Source organism: Scyliorhinus torazame, chromosome 3 (assembly GCF_047496885.1).
Source record: "Scyliorhinus torazame isolate Kashiwa2021f chromosome 3, sScyTor2.1, whole genome shotgun sequence".
NCBI classification, from domain to species: Eukaryota; Metazoa; Chordata; class Chondrichthyes; order Carcharhiniformes; family Scyliorhinidae; genus Scyliorhinus; species Scyliorhinus torazame.
The window spans coordinates 23,966,744-23,992,738 of NC_092709.1; the positions used below are offsets into that span (position 1 = coordinate 23,966,744).

The 25,995-nt window shown below is 47.1% G+C and overlaps 1 protein-coding gene across 5 annotated transcripts in view; it reads left to right on the forward strand.

The window, feature by feature from the left end:
* Positions 1 to 25,995, forward strand: part of nrg1 (neuregulin 1) — a 226,915-nt gene that overhangs the window by 60,786 nt on the left and 140,134 nt on the right. For 3 of the 5 annotated variants that reach the window (XM_072495409.1, XM_072495408.1, XM_072495410.1), the window contains exon 1: positions 12,554 to 13,946. The exons of the other annotated variants lie outside the window; for them this stretch is intronic. In XM_072495409.1, coding sequence (XP_072351510.1) covers positions 13,301 to 13,946 — 646 coding nt within the window. In that variant the 5' untranslated portion in view covers positions 12,554 to 13,300. Of the gene's footprint in view, positions 1 to 12,553; positions 13,947 to 25,995 lie in introns of those variants that run through there. 5 annotated transcript variants of the gene reach the window in all.

Genomic DNA, 25,995 nt, shown 5'->3' on the forward strand with positions numbered 1-25,995 from the left:
TTTTCCTGCCAAAGGCTTTTTTCAGAGAGATTGAGGGAAGGATTACTTTGTTCATATGGGCAGGGAAGGTGGACAGAGTTAGAAAGGTGCTGCTACAGAGGGGAAGGCAGGCAGGTGGTTTGGGTCTTCCAAGCCTGATGTATTACTACTGGGCGGCGAATGTGGAGAAGGTGCGGAGCTGGGTCAGAGGGGTTGATTCCCATTGGGTCAGAATGGAGGAGAGTTTGTGCAGGGGGTCGGGATTGAAAGCACTAGCAACAGCGCCGCTCCCGATGTCCCTGGGGAAATAGCTTCATTGAGAATTTGGAGGCAGTTTCGCCAACACTTTGGGTTGGGGGCAGGGTCAAGGGAAATGCCGATTTGGGGGAAACCACAGACTTGAGCCAGGGAAGTGGGATGGAAATTTTAGGGAATGGGAGGAGAAAGGGATTAAGACGCTAAAAGATTTGTTTCTTAGGGGTCGGTTTGCAGGATTGAAGGAGCTGGAAGCGAAGTATGGGCTGGAGCAGAGGGAAATGTTTAGATACATGCAGGTTCGAGATTTTGCCAGAAAGGAGATACAGAGGTCCCGGTGGAGCCGGCCTCCACATTGCTGGAGGAGGTGCTGAATACAGAGGGACTGGAGAAGGGGGTAGTGTCGGCGGTTTATGGAGCTATTTTGGAAGAGGAGAAGGCAACACTGGAAGGGATCAAAGCAAAGTGGGAGGAAGAGTTGGGAGAGGATATGGAGGAGGGGTTCTGGTGTGAGGTGCTCCGGAGAGTGAATGCCTCCACCTCATGCGCGAGGTTGGGGCTGATACAACTGTAGGTGGTATGCAGAACACACCTCACGAGGATGAGGATGAGCTGATTTTTTGAAGGAGCAGAAGATGTGTGTGAACGTTGCGGGGGTGGGGGGGGCCTGTTACCACGTTCATATGTTTTGACCCTGTCCAAAGCCAGAGGATTACTGGAAGGAGGGTTCTAGGGTAATTTCTAAAGTGATGCACGTGAAACTGGACCCGGGCCCCCGGGAGGCCATATTTGGGTGTCGGACCAGCCAGGGTTGGAAACGGATGCAGAGGCAGATGTTGTCGCCTTCGCCTCGTTGATCGCCCGAAGGCGGATCCTGGTGGGTTGGAGAGCAACCTCTCCACCCTGTGCCCTGGCGTGGCGGAGGGACCTGTTGGAATTCTTGACTCTTGAGAAGGTTAAGTTTGAACTGAGGGAAGGATGGAGGGGTTCTACAATTCATGGGCATTAATCATTCTGCACTTTCAAGAACTGGATAACATCGAACATTAGTTGGGGCGGGTGGGTGGGCGGGTTGGGGGGAGGGGTGTCAATGGTGACTATGGGTGATCCCAAATTCCTTTTTGTCATTTGTTTGTGTGAACATGCGGACTAAAGTTTGGGGTTTGGTGGGAGGATGGGATTGTTGTTACTGATATGGGATTGACATATTTGTTACTGATCATTGTTTGTTGTTGGTGGGTGTACATTTGGGAGAAAATGTGAAAAAGGAGGAGAATAAAAAATATTATTTTTTAAAAATGTTACCCTGCTGGTATAACCCAAATTTTGAGAAGAAATGTTTTAAAATATCTAGAGAAGGCAGGGGGAGGATGATTTTATCTTCACCGCCTGGGAAGTAATCTGATGGAGGAAATCGCCAGCCCATCATAGAACCTGCATGATTTCACCCCATTGAAATCATAGGAATTAAAATCAGTCTTGTTCTCTCACAGGTGGGTGACCTGATCGACCAGATTACCACCCAGGCATTTAAAATAAGATCTCGCCCACCACCTTTTACACTTTTATATTATCGTCACTCACATCCTTTCCAAGCTCTCTTTATACATTCCCTTTTCAAATCACAGGTCCAATTCCTTTGTAAGCTATGTTATAGTTTCTGCCTGATGTTTGATAAAGCAGTCCATGCTCTCATGGCGTTCCAGGTGAAAGCATTTCTTTGAACTTATAGTGTTAATTCTGAGTTTAAGCCCCGTATGTTTAATACCTTATAGTTTCTATTATCTTTTTTTCTGAAAAAGCTAGTGAAAACAATGTGGCCCCGCAAGATAGTGATCCCGGATGTTGTGTGAGAATGAGAAAAAAGACTGATTGTTAACAGTTGACAGAAAACCTGCTGTGACTTGCATGCATTTAGTTCCATGCAGCCCAATGACACATGGAATCGCAGCACATCCTGGACGAAGTTAATGGAATGCAACTCTGTGACTCTCTCTGCTGCACAGTTGCCCCTTGTTGAATAAAATGTCTTTTCTCTGGTAGGTTGGTTGGGCAGATCCCTGCCATTCCCTGCTTGCCTCATTCCAAATAGCATTTATCCAACAGCAGGAGTGCATTGTGAGTGAGCGGGAGAGTGGGCATTGGAGTGAGTGAGTGAAGGAGTGAGTGAGTGAAGGAGGGAGTGAGTGAGTGAGGGAGTGAGTGAGTGAAGGAGTGTGAGTGAGTGAAGGAGTGAGTGAGTGAGTGAAGGAGTGAGTGAAGGAGCGAGTGAAGGAATAAGTGAGTGAGTGAAGAAGTGAGTGAGTGAAGGAGTGAGTGAAGGAGTGAGTGAGTGAAGGAGTGAGTGAGTGAAGGAGTGTGAGTGAAGGAGAGAGTGAGTGAAGGAGAGAGTGAGTGAAGGAGAGAGTGAGTGAAGGAGAGAGTAAGTGAAGACGTTAGTGAGTGAAGAAGTGAGTGAAAGAGTGAGTGTTGGAGTGAGTGAGTGAGTGAAGGAGTGAGTAAGTGAGTGTTGGAGTGAGTGAGTGAAGGAGTGAGTGAGTGAAGGAGTGAAGACTGGCTGGATATTGGAAGATTTGGGGAGTGAGCAGGAGGGTGGGATGAGATTAGGTTCAGATGGAGAAGGACACCAGGACACTCAATGAGCATACATAATGACATGTGTCTGTACTAGAATGTTCTGTGCTTGGTCCTGGCATGGGAGGTTTATAACATCCTGATACCTGAGTTACTAGCTGGAGAGACAATGAATAAAAGTAAATAACTGTGAGGAACAGGATAGAACAGAGAAAGGTATGCTTGGTGTGTGTGGAGATGGTTATTCTTGCATGATGCATCAGAAGGAATGGGTCTGTCCAGTGACTTTTAATGACCACAGACACAGGCACCTTTGATTGGATTCACTGATACAAAGCTGCCACCCACCAGGGGTCCACTGCACCAAAGACCCTGATTTTTGATTGGATACTGCTCTCCTGCACATACTTAACAAATTGCATTACAGATTCCTTTGGCTGGTACCCATTGTTACTTTTCTGTTCAGTTATCCTCCCACGTGAAGGAAATGGGTCCAAGTCAGGTAAAGATGAGCAATGGTCTACTCAAATGTTGGAACAGACTCAACGGGCTGAATGGCTACTCTCCGGGCTCCAATGCTGAGTCACTCACGGGGTCCAGTTCCTTGGGTGCTGCCATCCTGACCTGACTGGTCACTCCTGATGTTGGCCTGGCCAGTGAGTGACAGCAGCTACCTTAACCACAAATACCTTAATGGACAAGCCCGGCCTTGTTCTCAACAAGCACAATTTAGAGAAGGGGACGGCTGGACACCTATCAGGAAAACGGTACGATTCTTTCACAACTCGCACCCCATCTCCTCCTTAGCCTGTCGGCATGGAGTTGAATTCCAGGCTGTAATCGAAATCGACAGTGACTAGGTAACCACCCCCCACCCTACAATCCTCTCTGCACTCTTTCAATTTTGGCCTCTTGCTCCCTTCACCCTAACAGCAGTGGACGGCCTTCAGTTGTCTCGGTCCTAAGTCCTGGAATTTCTTCCCTAAACCTCTCCACCTCTCTATCTCTCCCTCTCCGCCTTTCAAGAAAACCCTTTAAACCCACCTCTTTGATCAAGTCTGTGGTCGCCTCTCCCAATAGCTTCATATATGACGTGGCTTCAAGACATATCTGAACATTGCTATGGAGCACCTTGAGACATTTTGTTGTATTAAAGATGCTGTATCAATGTGTTCAGTATGGTTGGTGCATGTTCTAAAAGGCCAGCTTCATTTTTGTTCAGATATATCTGAAAATACTGGCAATAATTTTACTTATCCTTGTAGTGTTGCAGACCTCAGAAATGATGTTTCAAGCCGCTGCAACTGCTCCTATCTGGGAATTGGCAGCTTTTGTTTTTCGAGAATGACATTCAGTTTTTTATAAAAACAGCTACTGATTTATGAACTGGACTAATTAGGTGCAGAAAGAATCCTGCGGCTTTGCCTGTTCTGACTCACAGCTGGGAGTTGACATGGGCCTCCTGTCATACTGGCCCACGAGGGTCCTGCGAATGCTTGTACTTGTTTGCTATTGGGTGATGGTGAAGGCTGGGCTGATTAACGGGCCTGACGGTGAGAGTGAGCGAGCAACCTGAACTGGCGGATGGCTGCTTACCACTCCTCTAGCACCGAGCTCTGCCTCAGGAACTGACAGCAGGCAGGATTGCTGCACTTCCACCCAATGCATCCTGCGGTCGGTGCCCTGTGCCAGACAAGCAGTGGCTACAGGCACTCGGCTGTCAAAGCAATAAAGGCAGCGGAAGGCCACTCGAAACTGAATTTCAGTTGTGGCTAATTTGCTCCCACTGCATCCAGGACTGTCTCCCAGGCTTCAGGCTTATCTGTTAATAAATGGGATTGCTGAGGAGTTCTGTGGGCAGGATTAAAAGCTCATTTCTTAATGGACTGGCAAACATTCTTCCACCAATAGCTTCAACTCGAGGTGCTTCCCTAAGCATTGCTGCAAAATGTTATAGATTTTCATCATTATAAATAATACATATGGCTCCGTTTAACTATACGTTTAAAGGGTGATTTATGCCGCATCTATTCAATTTGAAAACAGCTGTTGGGAGTAATTGTCTGTGATTAGGATCCTGTTTCATTTTAGTGCTGGAAGGCTACTAACTGCAAACGTCCCATTGACTCTTACTACTGAATGGCCCATTACGAAAGGACAAGGTTTTTTTTTTGCAAAGGGAGAGGGAAGCACAGTGCCAAGCTGGGGTTTGTGTGATTGAGGGTTGTAGCGCACAAAGACTCCATGAGACGAATAGAGTGAAGTCGATGAGGCTTTATTAAGCGTGTCTGTTCCCCCGCAGCTCGATAGTAAACTGGCCTGCGGGGGAAGACTCCGGCTTCTTATACTCCGCCTTCAGGGCGGAGCTTGAGGTCAATGGCCAACCAGGACCCGGGATCTGTCAGCCAATGACATTAGGGCTTCCAGTCCCACATGACCCCCAATACATACTACCACAAGGGTATTGTTCTGTCGGTTTGCTCTGACCCTTGTCGATACTATGTTGCAGCGCTGAAGCAGCAGAGAAATGTTTGTGTAAGGTGCTTTTAGTTCACAACTACGGTCCTGGTTTCTCAACGGTTGTTGGAAATGGTGTGGTGGTCAGCAATCTTTTGAAAAACGGCACATCCACGACGCATTTGCACAGGTGGTGATGCTCTGCCCCACCGCCCCGACACATCGACACTTTACCATCTCACCTCAGTCACGCACAGTAAACCGCCTGCCTGCACTTTGGCGGATAGTGTTTGTTGTAATGTGCCACACAGCAGCATGCCATCACTTTAAGGGAAGTGTGCCATGTGGTCCAGGCTCAGTTGTACTTTGGCCTGGAGCAGAACATAGGCACACAGCTTTGAGGAGAGGTTGAATAAACTTGGTTTGTTCTCACTGGAACGAAGGAGGTTGAGGGGCGACCTGATAGTGGTCTACAAAATTATGAGGGGCATAGACAGAGTGGATAGTCAGAGTCTTTTTCCCAGGGTCGAGGGGTCAATTACTGGGGGCATACATTTAAGGTGCGAGGGGCAAGGTTTAGAGGAGATGTACGAGGCAAGCTTTTTAAACAGAGGGTAGTGGGTGCCTGGAACTCGCTGCCGGAGGAGGTGGTGGAAGCAGGGACGATAGTGACGTTTAAGGGGCATCTTGACAAATATATGAATAGGATGAGAATAGAGGGATACGGACCCCGGAAGTGTAGAAGATTTTAGTTTAGACAGGCAGCATGGCCGGCGCAGGCTGGGAGGGCCAAAGGGCCTGTTCCTGTGCTGTACATTTCTTTGTTCTTGTTCTTTGATTTCTTCACATCAGCTCACATATACCTGTTCTTAATAAATTAACCCACAACATGTTGTACAATCTCTTATGAGAGACTGGTGCCTTATAATAATAATAATCATTATTGTCACAAGTAGGCTTACATTAACACTGCAATGAAGTTACTGTGAAAAGCCCCGAGTCGCCACATTCTGGCACCTGTTCGGGTACACATATCATGTCATTATAACACACAAAAGTCTTTGGTCTTCTTATCTAGGGGGTAATAGGGAGTCCTCCCAAAGCTGCTGCAATGAGCAGCTTGTTATGGTGAGATTTGGATGTTCTTGATGTCTCTACTGTCTCATTCACTCCATGAAGCCTGTCAGAACAGTAACTGTTGTCAGCAACACGTGGAGCTTTTCTTTGCTGTACCTCTTACTCCTTCCAGATTAAACCATTAATTAACTAATCAATTGATTCATTAACAAATGAAAATGAGCCGAGCAGTGCTCACAATTGAATTCAGCTGATTCAGAAGCAAAACCGTGCTGATGGGAAATTAGGCATAGCCTAATCGTGATCCACTAAAGACTAGAATAGAAAAAAAGAATTCTCATTGCACCTTTCAGGACGTCCATTTAGTGATATATTGCCAATGAATTACTTTTGATTGAAGTGTGGTTCTTACAAAACATGGAACTTGATTTTCACAAAGCAAGATTCCACAAACAGCTGAATGACCCCGGATCTTCTGTGGCGTTGCCGAGCAATGAGATATTTCACATTGATCGGAACAGGCTTTGGTTTAAGGTCTCATCCGAAAGACGATGCTTCCGACAGTGCAGCAGGCCATTCGCGGAGAATAGAAGTGTTGGCTTAAATTATGTATGCCCGTCATGGGTATGGGATTAAACCCATGACCTGCTGGCTCAGAGGTCAGAGTTCCACCCACTGAGCCAAGCCGACACATTTAGAATAAATATGGCATACTCTCAGCACCCCAAAACCATTTATTTTAATTTTTTTAACAGATGCCTTGGAAGAATTGTGCTTCTGAACGTTTGCTTTCTCCTCTGGATTTTACAGCCTATCTGTCATCAATTTGGCTTCACGTCGCATGTTTACCGCAGCAGGAAAAATATGCCTCATTCGACAAAGGTTTTAAAACATTTTCTCTCAAAGACCTTGACTGATGTGCACTGCTTGGCCCAGCTGTGCAGTAATAAGTGATACGACACACCCGGGGGGCCCTGTCTCACTGACTACAATGAGGGAACTGAAGCAGCATTTCAATTTACAGATTGCCAGGTGGCTCTTGCAACTACCACCTGCTTTGCTGTAGCTGCCAATAGCCTCATTGCCCGTTGATGGTAAAGAAGGAGAGCTGACTCCACCAGTCTGTTTGAGGGCAATGCAACAGACCAGCTCATGGACACCGAGGGTCACCAATATGGTTTGGATGTATTCCTAAAGATTTCCTTACGCAAATTCCGACCTCTTGACCATCCCCAGTTTGAATTGCTTCATGAATTCTGCCCTCAGTTGCTCTGGAATATTCTCTGTGTAACTTGCAGCCTCTTTACCTTGCTTTCCCTCGTTAAGATACTCTTTAGTACCTATCCCTTTGACCAAGCTTTTGGTTATATGATACAATACCTCTTTTTGTGGCTCGATGTCACGGGGCTGATTTCTCCCATTTTGAGCCAAAGTGCCATGGTGGGCCATGGAGCGTCTTCCACCAAAGAGGCTGATGGGAAAACATAGCGAATCTCCCGACCCCGACACTTTTTATTACGCGTTGGGTGTTTCACAGCGTATTCAGTGACGGGGCAGATCTGGGTGGCTCAAAGTTGGCCGTTGTGTCTAGGTGCTATACTGGAAAGGCGCCCAACGTTATTGACCCACGAGGGAAGAAAGATGGTGGACCTCCTGAAAATGAAGATAGATCTCTGGGAGCACTCTGAACCTGGAAAATAGACCTCCTGAGAGAGGAGATGTACGTCCCAGAACATTCTGAGGCAGGAAGATGGAATCCCTCCAGGACACCAAATCTGGAAGGTATACCTGCAGATGATCCTCTGACCCACTACTGTGCTGTCCAAGGTCTAGGATTGTTGGCAGTCTCCATCCCAAATTCCCAGTGCACTGATCAATATTAATTCCTCAATTACACCACCAAACCACCTCATTATGTTGGTAGCTGCTAGTAGCGGGATTGCCAGTCACATTCCCTACACTACAATAGTGACTATCCTTAAAACGTGCTTCATTGGCTGTAAAACACTTTGGGATGCCCTAAGATAATGAAAGATTCTATATAAATGCACATTCATTTTCCTTAGGAGCGCTATATTAAAGGTTTTCGTTGTGGCAATGTTGTGCTAATTAATGAGTGTTGTTTAACAATGGGGCTGCAGTCGTGTCAGGAAACCCTTTGCACGTCCTTTTCCACTGAGTGGAGCGTGAAATTAAATTAGAAAAGGCCTCTAATGTAATGATTGAGGGTTTTATATATTCCAACCATTGTCTGGAAACTACCTGGGGAATCCCGCTCTGCCTTCAATGTGCATCTGATCATGATGCAGAGGAGGAGATTTGGAAAATCTCAGTGTTTCTATTTGAATTCAGGAGGCCCGGTTGCCGCCATGTTGCCAAATGGAAACGTTGTACCAGTAAAGGCAGTGGCAGGGGTTTGTCAGGAAGTAAATAGGAACACCACACCCCATTCACAGGCCAATTCTCTCCCCTCTCTTTGGTAAGGTTTACAAAACCCGATGAGACACCTCAAAACCCAGCAAAGCCTGCTATGCAGGGAGAGCAAAAGAAAGATTTGTGATAGGCTGGAGGGCAGGGGAAATCAAAATATCAAAAGATTTCATGATGCAAAAGCCGAATGGGTACAAAAATGAAACCAATGAGGTGTGACGGGCAATATAACAGCCATTTGAATGGAACACAAAGGGATGACGAAAGGCTGATAGAACAGTTTAGAACCTTTTCCAAGTGTCACCTTTCATAGTTTCACTTTTCTGAAGTCAAATTAAACCTGCAGTATGTTTGAAACAGGCATCCCAGGATCTCACTTTGCAATGAAGGTGCACTATTTTACTCTTTCAAAGCTGGTGGGCGCCGTTTAACTAAATGGGAACAAAGTCCCATAACGAGCTTGTTTAGCCGTGTATTTCCCGGCGCTCACAGTGTCGAGAAATACCCCGTCAAGGCCACACATTGCCCCGTTTTCTGCACAGGGGCGCTCCGCTCGTTGGAACTCCTTGGTGTAGCGAGAGATGGGGATGCCATTTTTAAATGGGGTCCCGGTGTCTGGAGCCCCCGACATAACCCCTGACCCCCCCCCCCCCCCCCCCGGCCAAATTCCAACTCACTATGAGTGGGTCCGGTCCCCCGTGACCCACCCAGCACCCGCCCCAACATCAGCACAGAGCATCACCGTCCCGATTGCCGTAGCGTAAAAAATGGCAGTCTGGTTCTGCCAGAGTGCTACGTTGGCATTGCCAGGGTGTCACCCTTCCCAGCGAGCAAGCATTTTGGGGTCTCCGATCCGCTGCGAGACCCCCACGGGCGTCGTTCTGTCTGGTTCCCATTTGTGGAGACCTGTACTGAAAGACGCTAGCCCAAGGACTCGGAGGCAAAGAGGATAGATCCCAACGGCTCAGGTGCCACAGGAAACTGCATTTTAAAGTGAGACTAGCTGTCTCGCTCTCATATTCAGATTTGCCAAAATGTTATGGGCGGGATTCACATTACAACGTCTCGCGAGATGGGGTTAGATCTTGCGAGACGTTATGAGCTGCATAGATCCCGGGAGTGGGGTCTCGCGGCTTCTATCGCCCACCATACCTCGCGGCACACTGCCTTTCAGCTGCAACGTGGCCGTTCGATCGTGCCCGGTGTTTGCACTCTCACCAGCTTCCAAAAACACACGTATATGATCATTTTCCAAAGTAATCTTTAAAAAAGCTATTCTCAGGTGCAGACACCAATGGTAAGGCTGGCGTTTGTTGTTGATCCCTTGGTGACTTATGAGGACAATGGTGGGGTGCCATCATGTACTGCTGGTTGCCATTTGACATAACTGAGTGGCCTTTTAAGCCCCTTCAGAAGGCAATTAAAAATCAACTGCATTGTTGTGAGATTGGAATCATATCGGGATCAGATTGGGTAAAAATGGCTAACAAATTTCTTCTCTTAAGGCAGGAGAATCTTTTTAAATCAGCAAGTGGATAGGATCTGGAATGCACTGCCTGAGAATGCATATATCTGTATAATTAAGAAATGTATAACTTTAAGTTGTACTTGGTACAAACTTTGATAAGCACAGTAAATTATAATACACATTGAGGGTAAACATAAATATTTATTTGGTTTTCGCATTTGAAGTTGATGACGGTTATTATTATGAGAATGATTTTGTATTTTCTGTAATTCATTATGAAATATGCAATGTGTATTAAATGTATTTAATCTTATTCATGGGATCATGGTTTGTGGACATGATCGATTTCAAACCTGCGGCCCACTGAGATGAAAGAGGGCCATTCATACAGCCCAATTACTAGCCTTGGTTGTCCATCACTGGTGTAGTGGAAGAAGTATCAATTGTGTCCTTTAAAAGGGAATTAGACCATTATCGGAATAGGAAATATTTTCTTTTCTTAAATTCATTTAGAGTACCCAATTATATATTTTTCCAATTAAGGGGCAATTTAGCGTGGCCAATTCATCTACCCTGCACATCTTTGGGTTGTGGGGGTGAAACCCACGCAGACGTGGGGAGAATGTGCAAACTCCACACAGACAGTGACCCAGGGCCAGGATTCGAACCTGGGTCCTCAGGGTCGCAGTCCCAGTGCCATCCACTGTGCCACATGCCGCCCCTGGTAAAGGAAACATTTTCAATGCTGCAAGGACGGTGGCACAGGGTGAATTGCTCCTCCAGAGGCCCAGCACACATATGATGGGCCAAATGGCCTCCTTCTCTGCCATAACCATTCTATGATTCTATGCTAAAGGACATTTACTGATGTCCACTTTTTATCGCCCAATTTGTTTTTAAAAATTGTAATTCAAATTCTTAAACTGCCACGATGGGATTCAAACTTACTTTCTCTGGACTATTAGTGTTGAAGCCTGGATTCGCCGTCCCGGTGCACTCACGTGTCTCACGGTCTATCGGTGACAAGAGAGGCTATGAGATTAAACATCTTACACAAAATATTTATTTAAATCGAGTTTGGGCAAATGACCCTTCATGGGAATTCTGCTGAGTTCGCATTGTGATGTGCATCTTCAGTTGGGCGATCTTTCTTTGCGAGCCTTTTAAAAAAAATCTGATTTAGAACCCACTCGCTCCTCAGTGCTACATCTGCACATTTCCTCTGAGGTGTGCCTCTGAAGAACAAGGCACAGGAGTCACTTTACTCTGACCTACTTTTCAGATGTTGCTCTCAGTACAACATGTCTGTTTATGAAGGATGAGAATGTCTTTTATTAATTTGGAGCCGTGAGGAGAGAGTTAGGGTGCCCATGTGGTAAATTGCTGCACTATCTATCAGCTCATTTCACTCTGCACACAGCTCCAACTCTCACAGTTTACTGTCTTCAACAGTGGCACGGCCCAATTAATGCTGAGGCTGGTTGATCTGCCGATACAACTATATTAACAATAGACTCGCTGGCAACCCATCATCTACTGATGGCAGTCCCTAAGCACTCATTTTGTAATGCATGTCCTGTTTCTTAAATGCTTTCACTCTCTCTCTCTCTCTCTCTCTCTCTCTTTCTCTCTCTCTATTTCCTCAGAAGTTTCTCATCAACTCATCAAATACGTTCACAGCGTGAAGAAGAATTGTCTTTCTCTCTCTCTTAATTACACTTTATATTTTTCTGCGCTGGGATGTCACTCGCAGGTTAATAAGTAGGGCGAGACTGAATTGGAGCCTTTCCAACAGTGGAATGGATTAAGAGTGTATCCTTCAGAACTATCAATCCTCCATGGATCTGCCACCTTAAGCTTTGCTTTCTGATACGTATGCCTGCCGCCAATGAGCCCCCCACTTTCCCCCCTGCCTGCCGCTTTAACAAGACAATATTAAACTCTGTAAACCCTGGCAGTCTTTTAAGATGCGGAATGTCCCAACTTCTTTTCATTTATCTATATTTGCCGACAGCCCATTTGAAACCATTCTTGTCTCCCTTTATCATTTGAGCATGAAGCTGGGTGTTCGGCTGAAATCTGATCTCTGGGAGCACACAAGTGAAATTACTGGAGGAAAGCCCATCCCCCTGGGACACAGCGTCTGCCAGTTTTACCAGCCCTGCTCTGCCCCATCACATCCAGCTCCTGTGTATTAGCATAATCAATTGCTGACTCGTCTATATGGCAGAGGGAGAGATGAGGCTGGAGAATTCACTGCTGCCTGCCTCTTTCTGATTTGATGGTTCATTCCTCCTAATTGGATCAAGTCGGAAGTTGCAGGCAGTCTGTGCAGTTCTGAATGGTGCGTGCATGTGTGTGTGCGCGCGTGTGTATGTATGTGTTCTGATTTCAGGAATACCTACCCTGCAGTGTGTGTTTCTACATCTGTGAGTGTGTGTGTGTCTGTGAGTGTATGTATGAAACAAGAGGAGGAAGTTCCCTTCGTCCTCTCCCTCTCTCTGCTCCCCTCCTTCCCTCTCCTTCCTCCCACCCGTCGAGTTTGCGAGTATCCCTGTCACTAATGACACCGCTTCCACTGTGCTCAGCGGACGGGCACCTGCTGCTCCTTAATGACTCCAGCGTTTCTCAGTCATGAGCAGAGCAGGCACAGTGAGAACAACAGGGATGATGCTGCTGCTGGCCCGTGGGTGCTTTTCATGAAGGTGTGGGGGGGCGGGGGTTGGTAAATCCCCGGCTCTGCAGGTGAGAGATCAGGAGCAACGCCCAGCGACTTTCAATTCAGAATAAATGGCAGCCCCCTTGATACCAGGACTGAACTGTTAAAGCCAGAGATGACTTGAGCATTTCGTGCAGAACTCCACAGATTGACAGGAGAGAGACTGACACGGTGAAGAGCTATCAGGTTGCTCGCCCACCTTCCCCGACCGAACGCTGATGATGATGTTATCGTCGTTGTCCGTTTGATGCCTCGGCACCCGGCTCCTCCTTGCTCTCACTCACCTCCTTCCTGTGGCTCAAAAGCCTTCAGATAACAGTCAAGTTTAATGCAACGAGAGGATGTCTGAGGAAGCAAGTGAAAATTCTCCTGACCCCTCCACCCCTCCTTGTCCGACCCCGTCTGCAGAAGGGACCGCGGAGGATAGTTCTTCGGCGACCCAGGCGGATGAGAATGGAGCCCTGGGACTGACGGGCCTCATCGCTACCTGTTGCATCTGCATGGAGGTGGAGCGTGTACGGACTTGCTTAAACTCTGAGAAGATCTGCATCATACCCATCATGGCCTGTTTGGTGAGCCTGGGTCTTTGCATTGCTGGCCTCAAGTGGGTTTTTGTGGACAAGATATTTGAGTACGAACCTCTGACGCACCTTGATCCCAAGCGCATAGGGCAGGGTCCTATCATCTCTGCTGACCAAGCAACAGTCGCCGAATGGCCACCATCAACTGCCTTTACCGCCACCATTCCGATATCTGATTTGAGCCAGACGGTGAACGAACCCGATGACCCTTTGGTGCTCACCTCAACTCCCTTCATTCCCCCATCTTCACTGCCCCCTACCTCATCTCCTTCCTTCCTATCCTCCGTCATACTTGAATCTTTCTCCCAAGACCCTATCGTCACCAAAAGTCGCGAAGTGACTGAATCAGCATCTGTAACCCTTCCCCAAATGACAGATACAGGCCTCATTATCGCACCGGCATTTAGTAAGTGATGTGTTCTTTTCTTTCCTGTGATTCTCGTTGGAGAGCAAATTCTGGCAGCCTTTTCTAAACTGCTGTTTTGATGTTAACAACTCATTTGTCTAAAAGCAGAGAAAGTTAAGAAAGGCGTGCTCTGTATTTAGTCTGATTGTTTGAACTCTTTTTAATAAGATAATTTTATTTGTAAAAGGTTATTCTTGGATTAATATTTCTCACTTGGCAGCACAGTGGCTTACATTCCAATTCACTGTTCAGCATGTTGGATTTGGATTTTGGGTCGACAGAAACGTCGACTTTCTAACGGAAGCCGAGAAAAGTCTCTCTCTAAAATAATATCTATCAGGGAAAAGTCACAGAATCAGTGCTGTAGGAAAGAACTCGCTTTAAATTACTGGCTCCCCATTGACAGAAGCCCGTGCTTTGTGTCTAATGACATTACAGGAGAGTAACTGGGCTGCTGTTAGTGTGCTTCATAACCCCGTGAGCCCTTGTTAGCAGTTCCCCTGATTTACCATCAGGCATAATATTCTAATGGAACTTCCTATGCTTAGCCTGCAGGCTGATTGATGAAAACTGTGGCGGTTTAAAAAAAAATGTTTTGTTAACTCGTATTCTGACCCTTCCATGAATGGGATCCATCAGATTTAACAATTATACTCTATATTTCATCGCAAACCGCAGGGAATTTAGTCAGAAGCACTGTGGTGGGAGATAAATCAGGAAGGCAGTCTATATTTCTTTTGTAATAATCAATATTTATTCTTTTTGAAAAGGGTCTGTGTGTGTCCTCGCCTTGTGATGTCTTGCCTGTTTCTGCGTTGAATTTCAAGGTCATTCACTGCTGTGAGCTAATTGATTCTCGTCTATTCCAGAGACTCATGGAAAGACAATCTGTTAATGTTGCCTTGTAGGTTGTCCACTTGGACAATGACTTTGCAAGATTTTTTTTTCTCTCTCTATTAGTTCTTGGCTGCCTGCCAAGCTTTGGCGTTTCGGCATTCCGAGTTGTTTAACCGGCTAGCAGTGGTACTTTCCAAATAGTTTCACTCTGTGACTTTTGGCGGCTCGAACCTTGGGGAATATGTGAGGCTAATCAATGTCTGAGGGACTTTCTTCTCCCGCTGTTTTTGCCGGGAAATTAAATTACACATAGTTTGCAATTTGTTTCAGCCTTCTCTCTGGAAATCTGAAGTCAAAATCAATACAGAGTAGATGGGGTTAAATAGAGGAGCAGGAAGCCAAGGACTGTGTTGAGGCAGCTGTGGCGAGTGGTAATTCATTGCTTCATGGAATATATCTGTGCTTTCAGCTACTTTTATCTTGAGGAATGCTGTTTGCTTTAGAGGACAGCATCGAGTTTGGAAATTATTAAAACCAAGCAGTTTTTTTTCAATATCATAGTGGTTCAGCTACTTGCTAAAATTGCTTGTTGGGGAGTATCATAGAATTTGCAGTGCAGAAGGAGGCCATTCGGCCCATCGAGTCTGCACCGGCTCTTGGAAAGTGCACCCTACCCAAGGTCCACACCTCCACCCTATCCCAGTAATCCCACCCAACACTAAGGGCAATTTTGGACACTATGGGCAATTTAGCATGGTCAATCCACCTAACCCGCACATCTTTGGACTGTGGGAGGGAACCGGAGCATCCGGAGGAAACCCACGCACACACTGGGAAAACGTGCAGACTCCGCACAGACAGTGACCCAAGCAGGGAATCGAACCTGGGACCCTGGAGCTGTGAAGCAATTGTGCTATCCACAGTGCTGCCGTGCTGAAAGAAGTGTGTACGTCGATGTCTTTTAAAATATAATTTTTCTAATTGGTAAAAGTGTCAAAAACTATAGGGCATCAATTTAAAGTGATTGGCAAAAGAACCAAAGGTGACCTAAGGGAAAACCTTTTATGCAGTGAATGGTTAGGATCTGGACTCCACTGCCCGAGAGTGTGGTGGAGGCAGATTCAATCATGGCTTTCAAGGGAGAGTTGGATAATTAACTGATGAGAAAAGAAATCTACCGGGCCACGGTGAAAGAGTGAGGGAGTGGGACTAGCTGAGTAGTTCTTACAAAGAGCTTGCATGAACATGATGGGCCAAAGGAGCACCTTCTGTGCTATAACCATTCTATATGCATCTATGCAATGTGAGCGTGACTAGTTAATAGTTTATCTGTCTCCAGACAAGCTTAGATATGAGGTGATTGACCTGACCCGATGGTCTGGCCCAACGTGAAAAATGTACACAGTGATAAGGTGGGGCAAGATGCTCACAGGAAACTGCACCCCAGCTAGGCTTGACAACCCTCCAGATCTGCCCTGGTGTCTCCAGGAATGAAAGAATAATCTCCAGGATTCGCCTACGGGGAACCCAGGAGAAAGATCATTGGGGCGATAGAATTGCTTTTTCTGACCACTTTCTTTTATTTGTCAAGATGATTGCTTGACGCTCAAGAATCACCCAATTGAGTAATGAAATTTATTCACTTTTTGATTGGCATAGAAAGGTGAATAAGAAAATATTTGGGTGACCAATGGCCTGAGTTCTGGGGGAACGGTGATTGGAAGCAGTAGGTCATGTGATGACACCTCCAGGAAATGTTGAACGGTGGAGCAGGCTTGAGGGGCCGCGTGGCCTACACTTGTACTTTTGGATGTCTGAAATTGTCCAACCAGAGTTGATGACCCGAATCGCTCATGATTCAATTCCGCCGGGAAGGAAGGAACTATCTAAGCATACGTACGGACATCATTATTCTGAGTAGATACTGTGGTCTGAGTGTCAGCACTGAATGTCATGACTTCAAAGAAGGAGGGAGTTCCACACCAACGGGAAACCATCATTACTGGCAGTTCTAAAAGTGCGAGAGCACAGCACAGAAGCAACAGCACCATCTTTCTTCTGAGTCCGACAAGATAAGCAGAATTTCAGTGCACCAGGTGTCAGCCGTGCCTCTGTGGGCACTCTCGCCAGAGTCACAATATTGTGGGCTCAAGTCACATGCCAGAGCACACAGTCTAGGCTGACTTTTCAGTACAAGAGAGGGGAAGTGCTGCAGTGTTGGAGGTGCTGTCTTTCAATGAAATTTTAAACTGAGGCCCGTTTTGCCCTGTCTGGTGGATGCCAAAGATCCTGTAGTGCTGTTCAAATTTAATTCTTTCATTGTTGTCTGTGGTACCCCACCATTGGTCACTTGGGTACCACGTTTCCATGAAATGACAAAGACATCTTACTGGCTGCTTTGAGGCAGTCTTCAGGTTGACTGAGACACTATTGAAGGGCCCGTTTTAAAAAGAAATGAGAGTTTGATCTCCTCCACCCTCCACCCCTCCCTTTCAATTTCAGCCGAGTCTCCCCATTCTCCAGTGAATATAAGAAATAAAACTGATTTAAATAGGATGCAGGTTTAATACCTCCCTTATTCTTGTTGGGTACATTTCTTCTTGAGGCCGTAGTTGCTGATGATCACAGAGTGTTGAAATCAGCCATGATTGAATGGTGGAGTGGACTCGATGGGCCGAATGGCCTTACTTCCGCTCCTATGCCTTATGGTCTTATGTTGTAGAAGTGATTGAGGCAAATAACAGGGACGCAGAGAAATCTAGGTACTTGCACAAGGGAGAAAGAAACAAAAGGATGTGTTGATGAGGTTAGATGAAGCAGGATGGGAGGAGGATCGCGTGGGGCTGCAACACCAGCATAGAGCCGTGGGCCGAATGGCCTGCTCCTGTCCTGTTTAATTCTATGACGTGGCAGCGTTACTGAACCGAATGCTGCTTGAGATGAAAAACCAGGAAGTGAAAAGTAGACACTCCCATGTTAGCGGCACAATTAATTATCCTTCTGCTACTGCCGGATTCAGTACCATTTTCCAGAATCACTAGCACTCATCGTTGAAGGAAGAATACTTGAATCAGAGAACCATTCCGGTGGAGTGGGAGGCCATTCGGCCCATTGAGTCAGCACCAACCCTCCAAAAGAGCACCCTCCCTCGGCCCACTCCCCCGCTCTATCCCCTTGACCCCGTAAGCCTTGGACGTTAAAGGGAAAATTAGTATGGCCAATCCACCTAACCTGCACGTCTTTCGGGACTTGTGGAAGGAAAGCCGAGCACCCAGAGGAAACCCGCGCAGATACAGGGAGAACGTGCAGACTCCCCACATCAGTGACCCAAGGCCAGAATTGACCTGCATCCCTGCCGCTATGAGGCAGCAGTGCTAACTGTTGACTGAAAGTTCATTTTTACTCATTCGATGTGCATAGAAAAGTGTTCACATGATGAATCTCTGACTTTTTGGTGGTAATTCAGTCAGTACCTCATTTATGTAGCTCTGTCCAAGTGAGCTCAGTAATGCTGTCTGTCTGCATGTGGCTCAACTCCACTAGTCTGGTTCTGCACTGTAGGTATTGAGCCAACAAAGCCATGAAAACCATGGAATCAATGGCTTCCTTCTGTGACACGCTGACAAGATAGTGATTAATATCAGCAGGGTGCCATTTGTAAATCACGAGGTGTAAAGTGGCTCATGACTTTGTTGGCTTGGTTGCTGCAGTGTTATTGCGAGTGAGTTAAGATTTAGGTTTATGCAGCAATGAACCTTCACAGAACCCAAAAATCTTCAGGCTCAATCTGCCGTGCTCTTCTCATGACTAGTCAGAGTTTTAGGATCAGTGGGGAGGGCAGGTGGGTAGTTCATTTCTGTATGGTCGGTGAATAATCCCTTCCCATGAATCCCTCTGTCAGTATGGGTGTATGCCCTCTGCGGCTCTGCGATACACATGTGCGTGGTCCTGGGGCACAGTAATACATGCCTATCTGCCCCCCAGGGATCTAAAAAATCTGACTATTGGGTGGCGCGGTGGCGCAGTGGTCTCACGGCGCCGAGAACCCGGGTTTGATCCTGGCCCCGGGTCACACTCCGTGTGGAGTTTGCAGGTTCTTCCGGCGTCTGCAATGTCTCACCCCCCACAACCCAGGTGCAGGGTAGGTGGATTGGCCACGCTAAATTACCCCTTAATTGGAAAAAAAGAATTGGGCACTTTAAATTAAAAAAAATATATATATGACTATTGGGTGATAATATGAATTAAGAGTCGGCCACTCAGCCCCTCGAACATGCTCCGCCATTCAATTAGATCATGACTGATATGCTTGTAACATCAACCCCATACTCCTGTCTACCCCAATAACCATTCACCCCCAAATATCAGATCAGAGCTCCCCTCCCGTGTCTTGAACAAAGCCTGGTGTAGTCCTACAGACCAGAGGACCCAAGATTCGACTCTCAATCCATGACCTCAGACTGAGCTGCAAAGAGGGACATGTTCATTGGTCTGAGCACCCTCATTAAGGCAAAAATCATTCTATCTTCGGATCAGTACTCCATTTGAACACCACTTGGAGGAAGCATTGAAGGTGGCAAGGGCACAGAAGATGCTCTGGGTGGGGGACTGCAATGTCCATCACCAAGAGTGGCTCGGTAGTATCACTACAGATTAAACTGGCTGGATCTTAAAGGACATAGCTGCTAGACTGGGACTGCAGCAGGTGGTGAGGGAACCAACAAGCGGGGAAAAACATACTCGACCTCATCTTCACCAACCTGCCTGCTGCAGTATTGGTAAAAGTGACCACCGTTCAGTCCCTGTGGAGACAAAGTATCGTCTTCACAATGAGGTTACCTCCATTGTGTTTTGTGGAGTTTGCACTTTCTCCCCGTGTCTGCGTGGGTTTCCTCCGGGTGCTCCGGTTTCCTCCCACAGTCCAAAATTGTGCAGGTTAGGTGGATTGGCCATGATAAATTGCGCTTCGTGTCCGAAAGCTTAGGTGGGATTGCTGGGTTACCGGGATAGGGTGGAGGCTGGGCCTAAGTAGTGTGCTCTTTCGAGCAGCAAATGCAGAGCCGATGGGCTGAATGGCCTCCTTCTGCACTGTAAATTCTATGATTCTGTGATGCTTGTTCCTCCTGACAACTGAAGTGATCTTTGTTGGAATGCTGTCATTGGGCGAGGATGAAAGTAATCTTGGATATGATGCTCTTTCCAGTCAAATAGCCCACCAACGCACACCCATAACATAAATAATAATTGAACACTTGGCCAATGTAACAGAGGCCTGTGGACAGCCTTTGACCAGAACTCATACAAAAATCAAGACGGGTACAAAACAACATATAGAAAACAAATTGTAGGATAAAAGGTAATTTGGTGCCTCCTAAAGGAAGCATTCTTAGGGAGTTACACTCTTTAAAGTAATCATTTGTTTAATTGAAAACAATGGTGCACCTGTCACACTAAAGACATATTGTATGAAGGTAAACGATTATAGAAGCACACAGATGGATGCATAGAAGCAGAACATTTGACACCTCCAAATGAGTATTGGTGTTTACCCTTCATGTGAGCAAATAATTCGAAACAGTGTACCCACCCTAATCCTTCAGCCCTTCTTTTCATTCATGCACCTAGTTAATATAGTCGTGAATGTTGACAATTCTGTCTGTATTATTCTGTGTGTGAAAATAGATTCTCCTTCCCTCTTGTATAAATCTCACACATTTAAACTTGTATCTATGGTCCCTCAACCACCGGAAACAGCCTGAATTATGAGACAGATTGATGATCTGGTATCATATTCTCTAACCCCCCCAACCCCCTTGCCACTGGTCCTGGTCACATGATGCCACATACCTTTTCTATTCTGTTTCATTGCTTTAAGCACAGCATTGTGTGGCTAAAACGTAAAGTGGAATAACATCATTAATCGATGATGCAGGTTTTGAGGCAGGGTGCAGGTTTATGAGTTCTGCTGACACCTTTCATACTTTAATCCATGCAATTTAGCAGCTTATCAAAACAGCCTCATAAAATTACTGCCTTGTCACTCTTAAATGCCTGCATTTGAACATATAACCTGATCCCCTGTGTACATCGCCCGCTAGGTTTGAAAATATTGTAGACTCAGCTTGTCCCCTTTGCGAAGACAGAGTTCCTCATTCTGCAGAGGGTTTCAGATTTAAGAGAAATATCTTTTCACAAGTGGGCAGTTGGAGCATGAAATGCTTTGCCACACACTGCAAATGTCAATGGAACATGTCTATTGATAATATGATGGACATATGGTCACATCTGTAGAATGTATGACTTTGATTTGTCAGGCGCGCAGTCAGAAGAAAAATATAGAAGCAATAACTCTGGAATGGCTCTGAAACTCTGGAATAACTCAGGGCGGCACAGTGGTTAGCACTGCTGCTTCACAGCGCCAAGGGACCCAGGTTCAGTTCTGTCCTTGACCATCTGTGTGGAGTTTGCACGTTCTCCCCGTGTTTGTGTGCGTCTCCTCCAAAGTGATTCGGTTTCCTCCCACAGTCCAAAGATTTGCAGGATAGGCAAATTTGCCCCTTAGTATCACAGGATAGGGGGAATAGACACGGGTAGGGTGCTCTTTCGGAGGGTCAGTGAAGATGGGATGGGCCAGATGGGATAGGCCAAATGGCCTCCTTGTGCACTGTAGGGATTCTATGATTTCTATTCTATTAAAGGTTTTGATTCCTTCTCCACGCTATTTTTAACATACCTGTTAGCACAATTGCATACATTTCTGCACTATTTGAACATCGAAAATGTGCATTTTCGATGCTATTCCAACAAATGGGTTAGCTGGCGCCCTGTAAATAACACACGGGAAATGAAACAGTTACAGAACAAAACTTCTGAATATCATGCAACATCGGGTTGCATGACCAACCCGACCCCTTCTACAAACTGAGTGGTGCTTTTGCAATTGAAACGAGTGCAAAGTTTGCTGCAGATGAACATCTTTTTCACTCGACCTGCACAGAGGCGACAGCATCATTACCAAATGCTGCGGTAGATGAGTCATCATCTGCTCTCCAATGGCAATTTAAGAAATTGCTTCATAATGATGAGGAATTGATTTTCCTATGAGGCTACATAGAGTGAATGGATGCCAAAGAGCCTGGTCAAGAAACACGATGGTTGGGGCAGCACGGTGGCGCAGTGGTTAGCATTGCTGCCTCACGACGCCAAGGTCCCAGGTTCGATCCCAGCTCTGGGTCACTGTCCGTGTGGAGTTTGCACATTCTCCCCGTGTTTGCGTGGGTTTCGCCCCCACAACACAAAGATGTGCAGGGTAGGTGGATTGGCCACACTGAATTGGGTGGCACGGCGGCGCAGCGATCTCATGGCGCCGAGAACCCGGGTTTGCTCCTGGCCCTGGGTCACTCTCCGTGTGGAGTTTGCTGGTTCTTCCTGTGTCTGCAATGGTCTGACCCCCCACAACCCAGGTGCAGGGTAGGTGGATTGGCCACGCTAAATTGCCTCTTTATTGGAAAAAAAGAACTAGGTACTCTAAATTTATTTTTAAAAAGAAAAACGATGGCCAGCCTGTGAAGGGCTAAGACGTGGTCGCCTTGTCCATAGAACGCAAAAGAAGTAATTGTAATAACTTGCATTTATGTAGCACCTCTCAGATGGCAAAGGTTCTCTAAAGCATTTCTCTGGGGCATTATCGAACACAGTTTCATACTGAGCCATTTAAGGAGATATTAGGATGTGTCCGAAGCTAGGTGATATATTTTACAAGGGCCTCTTATAGGAAAACAGAGAAGTAAGGAGACCAGAGATTCAGGGAGCGAATCCCAGAGCTTGCCGGAGCTTAACAGCTGATGGCTTGGCTGTCAAAAACGGAACAATCATAATTGGGGATGGTCAAGAGTGTGGAGGAGGCTGCAGAGATGGAGGGAGACAAAGCCACGGAGGGGTTGAAAACAAGGATGAGAATTTTAAACTTGAGACATAGACCAGGCGCAAGTGTAAGTCAGTGAATACAGGAGTGATGGTGAACAGGACTTGGCGTTAAGGTAAGATGGATGAGCTTAAACTTCCAGGGGCATTATGAAACACTGTACTTCCAAATAGTGCTGTTTAAGTGTCTGTGAATTGCTGAATGGCACAGTGACAGAAGGTCCTATTTGCCTTGGAGAGTATCAGAGAGGTTTGCCTGTAATTGGCAGGAGTCAATGGCTGGAACTGAGACCTGCTGTACTGCTGGCATTCTGGTTTAATGCCCCCTCTCTAATCCTCGGTGTACCCAGTCCAGCGAACATCCACATCAAATTTCCAGAGATTAGTTGAAATGAGGTTTTCCACGCAGTCAGACTCTATCATGAAAGGATGACCAGGCGGCGGTTGCTAAGATTTCCATTTGCTTGGTTTCATTTGAAAGTGCGAATGATAAAATTGCCAAATTTGATATACCTTCGATGAAGGTGTAAAGAGAAATGAAGTTACAGCAGAAGGCCAAATGTTGTTCGCACACGAGACAGCTCTTCATTTACACCTTTTAAACCATCAGCAGATTTGGGATTTTTTTTAACGGTGATTGTGAAAACACTGGGCGGGATTCTCTGACCCCCCCCCCCCGCCGCTGGGCCGGAGAATCGCCGGGGAGGCGGCGTGAATCTGCCCCGCTGCCGGATTCTCCGGCGCCGGTTTTTCGGCGGGGGCGGGAATCACGCCGCGCCGGTCGGGGGCCGTTGGCAGCGCCCCACCCCCACCCCCCCGGCGATTCTCCGGTCCACGATGAGCCGAGTGACCACCCGTTTTCGGCCGGTCCCGTCGATATGAAACACAGCAGGTCCTTACCAGCGGGACCAAGCTCTGCGGGCGGCCTGCGAAATCCTAGCGGGGGGGGGGGGTACCCACGATGGCCTTGCCCGCGATTGGGGCCCAATTATCCGCGAGCAGGCCTGTGCCGTGGGGGCACTCTTTCCCTCCGCGTCAGCCGGTGTAACGGTCCATGGCCGGCGCGGAGAAGGATCCCCCTAATCCCCCTGCACATGTGCTGGGATGACGCCTGCCGCTCCCGCGCATGTGCCAACTCGCGCTGGCCGGCGGAGGCCCTTCCGCGCCGGCTGCCGCGGCGCCAACCCCCCCTCGGTGCCGGCCTAGACCCTGAAGCGTGGAGGATTCACGTCACTCCTCGGTGCCGGTACGGCCCGCCCCGCCGGGTAGGGGAGAACCCGCCCACTATTTCTGAAAAGTAGTAAAGATTTAATGGAGAAAAGAATTTGCTGAAACTTGGTGAAGTTTCTGATTTTGGAAAAGCTGGAATTTGAAAAAAAACAAGCAAATGAAAGAGAAGCAAAGGTTAACATTTTGAGTCCAAACCTTATTAAATTGATATGCTAACCTTTTCCTTTCGAAAGCTGACTGATGTACTGTGCAGTTCCAGCATTTTCCATCTTAATGTCACGCTGTCGAGGCATGTGTGCAGAGACACGCGTGTGTGTGTGTGTGTGAATACATCTGAGTGTATGTGCGCCAACACGTTTGTGTGTATGTGAACACAAGTGTCTGCATATGTGCATGTTCACGCATGTGTGGGTACGTGTGTGTACATGTGCACGTGTGTATATGTGTGCATGTATGTTTGCACATGTGTGTGTCTGTATGTATGAAAGGCAATAGCTCTTTGTACAGCGGAGAGGGACATGAGAGTAGCCACTAGAATGGCTGGAGAGGAACTCGTTCCCCACGTAAAAGGGATAGCTGCATTCAATTGTCTCTCTAACAAAAGGATACTGCTGCATATAAACGGCAGACGCTTGTTTCTTCCCCAGAGGCAACTAATACATCCACCTAGAAAATAATACTGGAACCTGGAAACAATACTACTGGAACAGAATGCAGCTCATGCATTCAAAGGTGCTTTTGATGATTCAGCTGGCAGCTGCTGTTATGTTGTTGTGTACTTGTTTTTATTTGTAATTCTGATTTTCTTAAAGCTCAAACTTTCAGCCCACTCTCTGCACCCCCCCCCCTCATCCCCCATTATCCTGCTTCTGATCGATATCTGATTTTACTTTCACTGATGAGTTCGATGCTCTTGGGAAGGCCTGAGGAGTCGAAGCGATTAGTAGGCCCGGAAATGAGGGACTTTAATGCTGGATTTTCTTGGGGGAGTTGATGAACGTACTGTCAGGCAAAGAGAGCGGTGATGGGCAGAGAGGGACCACCAGAGTTACTTTAAAAACAGGAAAAAGAAGCAATAAGCATCGGTTATTTAAAGCAAATTAACGATCTCCAAGTAAAGCAGAAAGTGCTGGTTAAACTGAGCGGGTATGGCAGCATTTATAGAGAACAGAGTTAATGTTTCAAGTCCAATACGACTCTTCTTTGGAATTCTTCTTTGGTTTGAGGTTCTCCTTTGGTTTAAATTCAGGGGAGGTCTAAAATCTCAACTGGAGCCAAGAGAAAATGCAAACAGTGAGCCTGACTTCCAGCTTGTCACCTTAGTTTTCAATTCAATTGTTCTTATAAAAAAAAAAATTTTATTAACAAATTTTCAAAAGTAACGGGCTGGATTATTCTTTTGGGGAGACTAAATCACCAAGCCGGCGTGAAAACGGTGGTGTTTTACACCAGGAAAACTGGTGCAAAACGGCCATCGATTCCCTGCTCCGGGGGGGGGGTGGGGGGGGGGATTTAGCAGCCGGGCAGCGTTGAGCTCCCAGCTCTAGCTGCCGACATGGCCTGGAGAATTGCCGGGTCCGTGTCCGCACATGCGTACGGCGGTGGCCTTCAGCGGCCGTGCTTCACAGCCCACGTCCCGGCCTGCAGCAATCGTTCCCCCGCCTTCTGCCGGCTCACGCCCTCCAGGCACCACCCCCCCCTCCCCACAGTGCCCCCAGCCCCGAATAATGCCCCCCAGTGCCTGCGGATTGGCCCTCCCCCGACTGGCTGAGTCCTCAGCCGCCATGCTGAGTTCCCGATGAGACCACGCGTGTCCCACGCCATTGGGAACTCAGCCGGTCGGGGGCCGAGCATCGCGGGGTGGGCCTCAGGCAATGGCTTGAGGCCGTGGATACAGCGTGCGCCGTACTCCTAGAGTGCGCCACTTTTCAGGGGATGGAGAATCGCAAAAGCGGCGCTGCTGCCGATTCTGTCGTCATCAAGGATTCTCCGCGATTCCGGCGTCGGGGATCAGAGACTTCAGCCCAACATCTTCACATCCGTACACGTACAAAAGTTA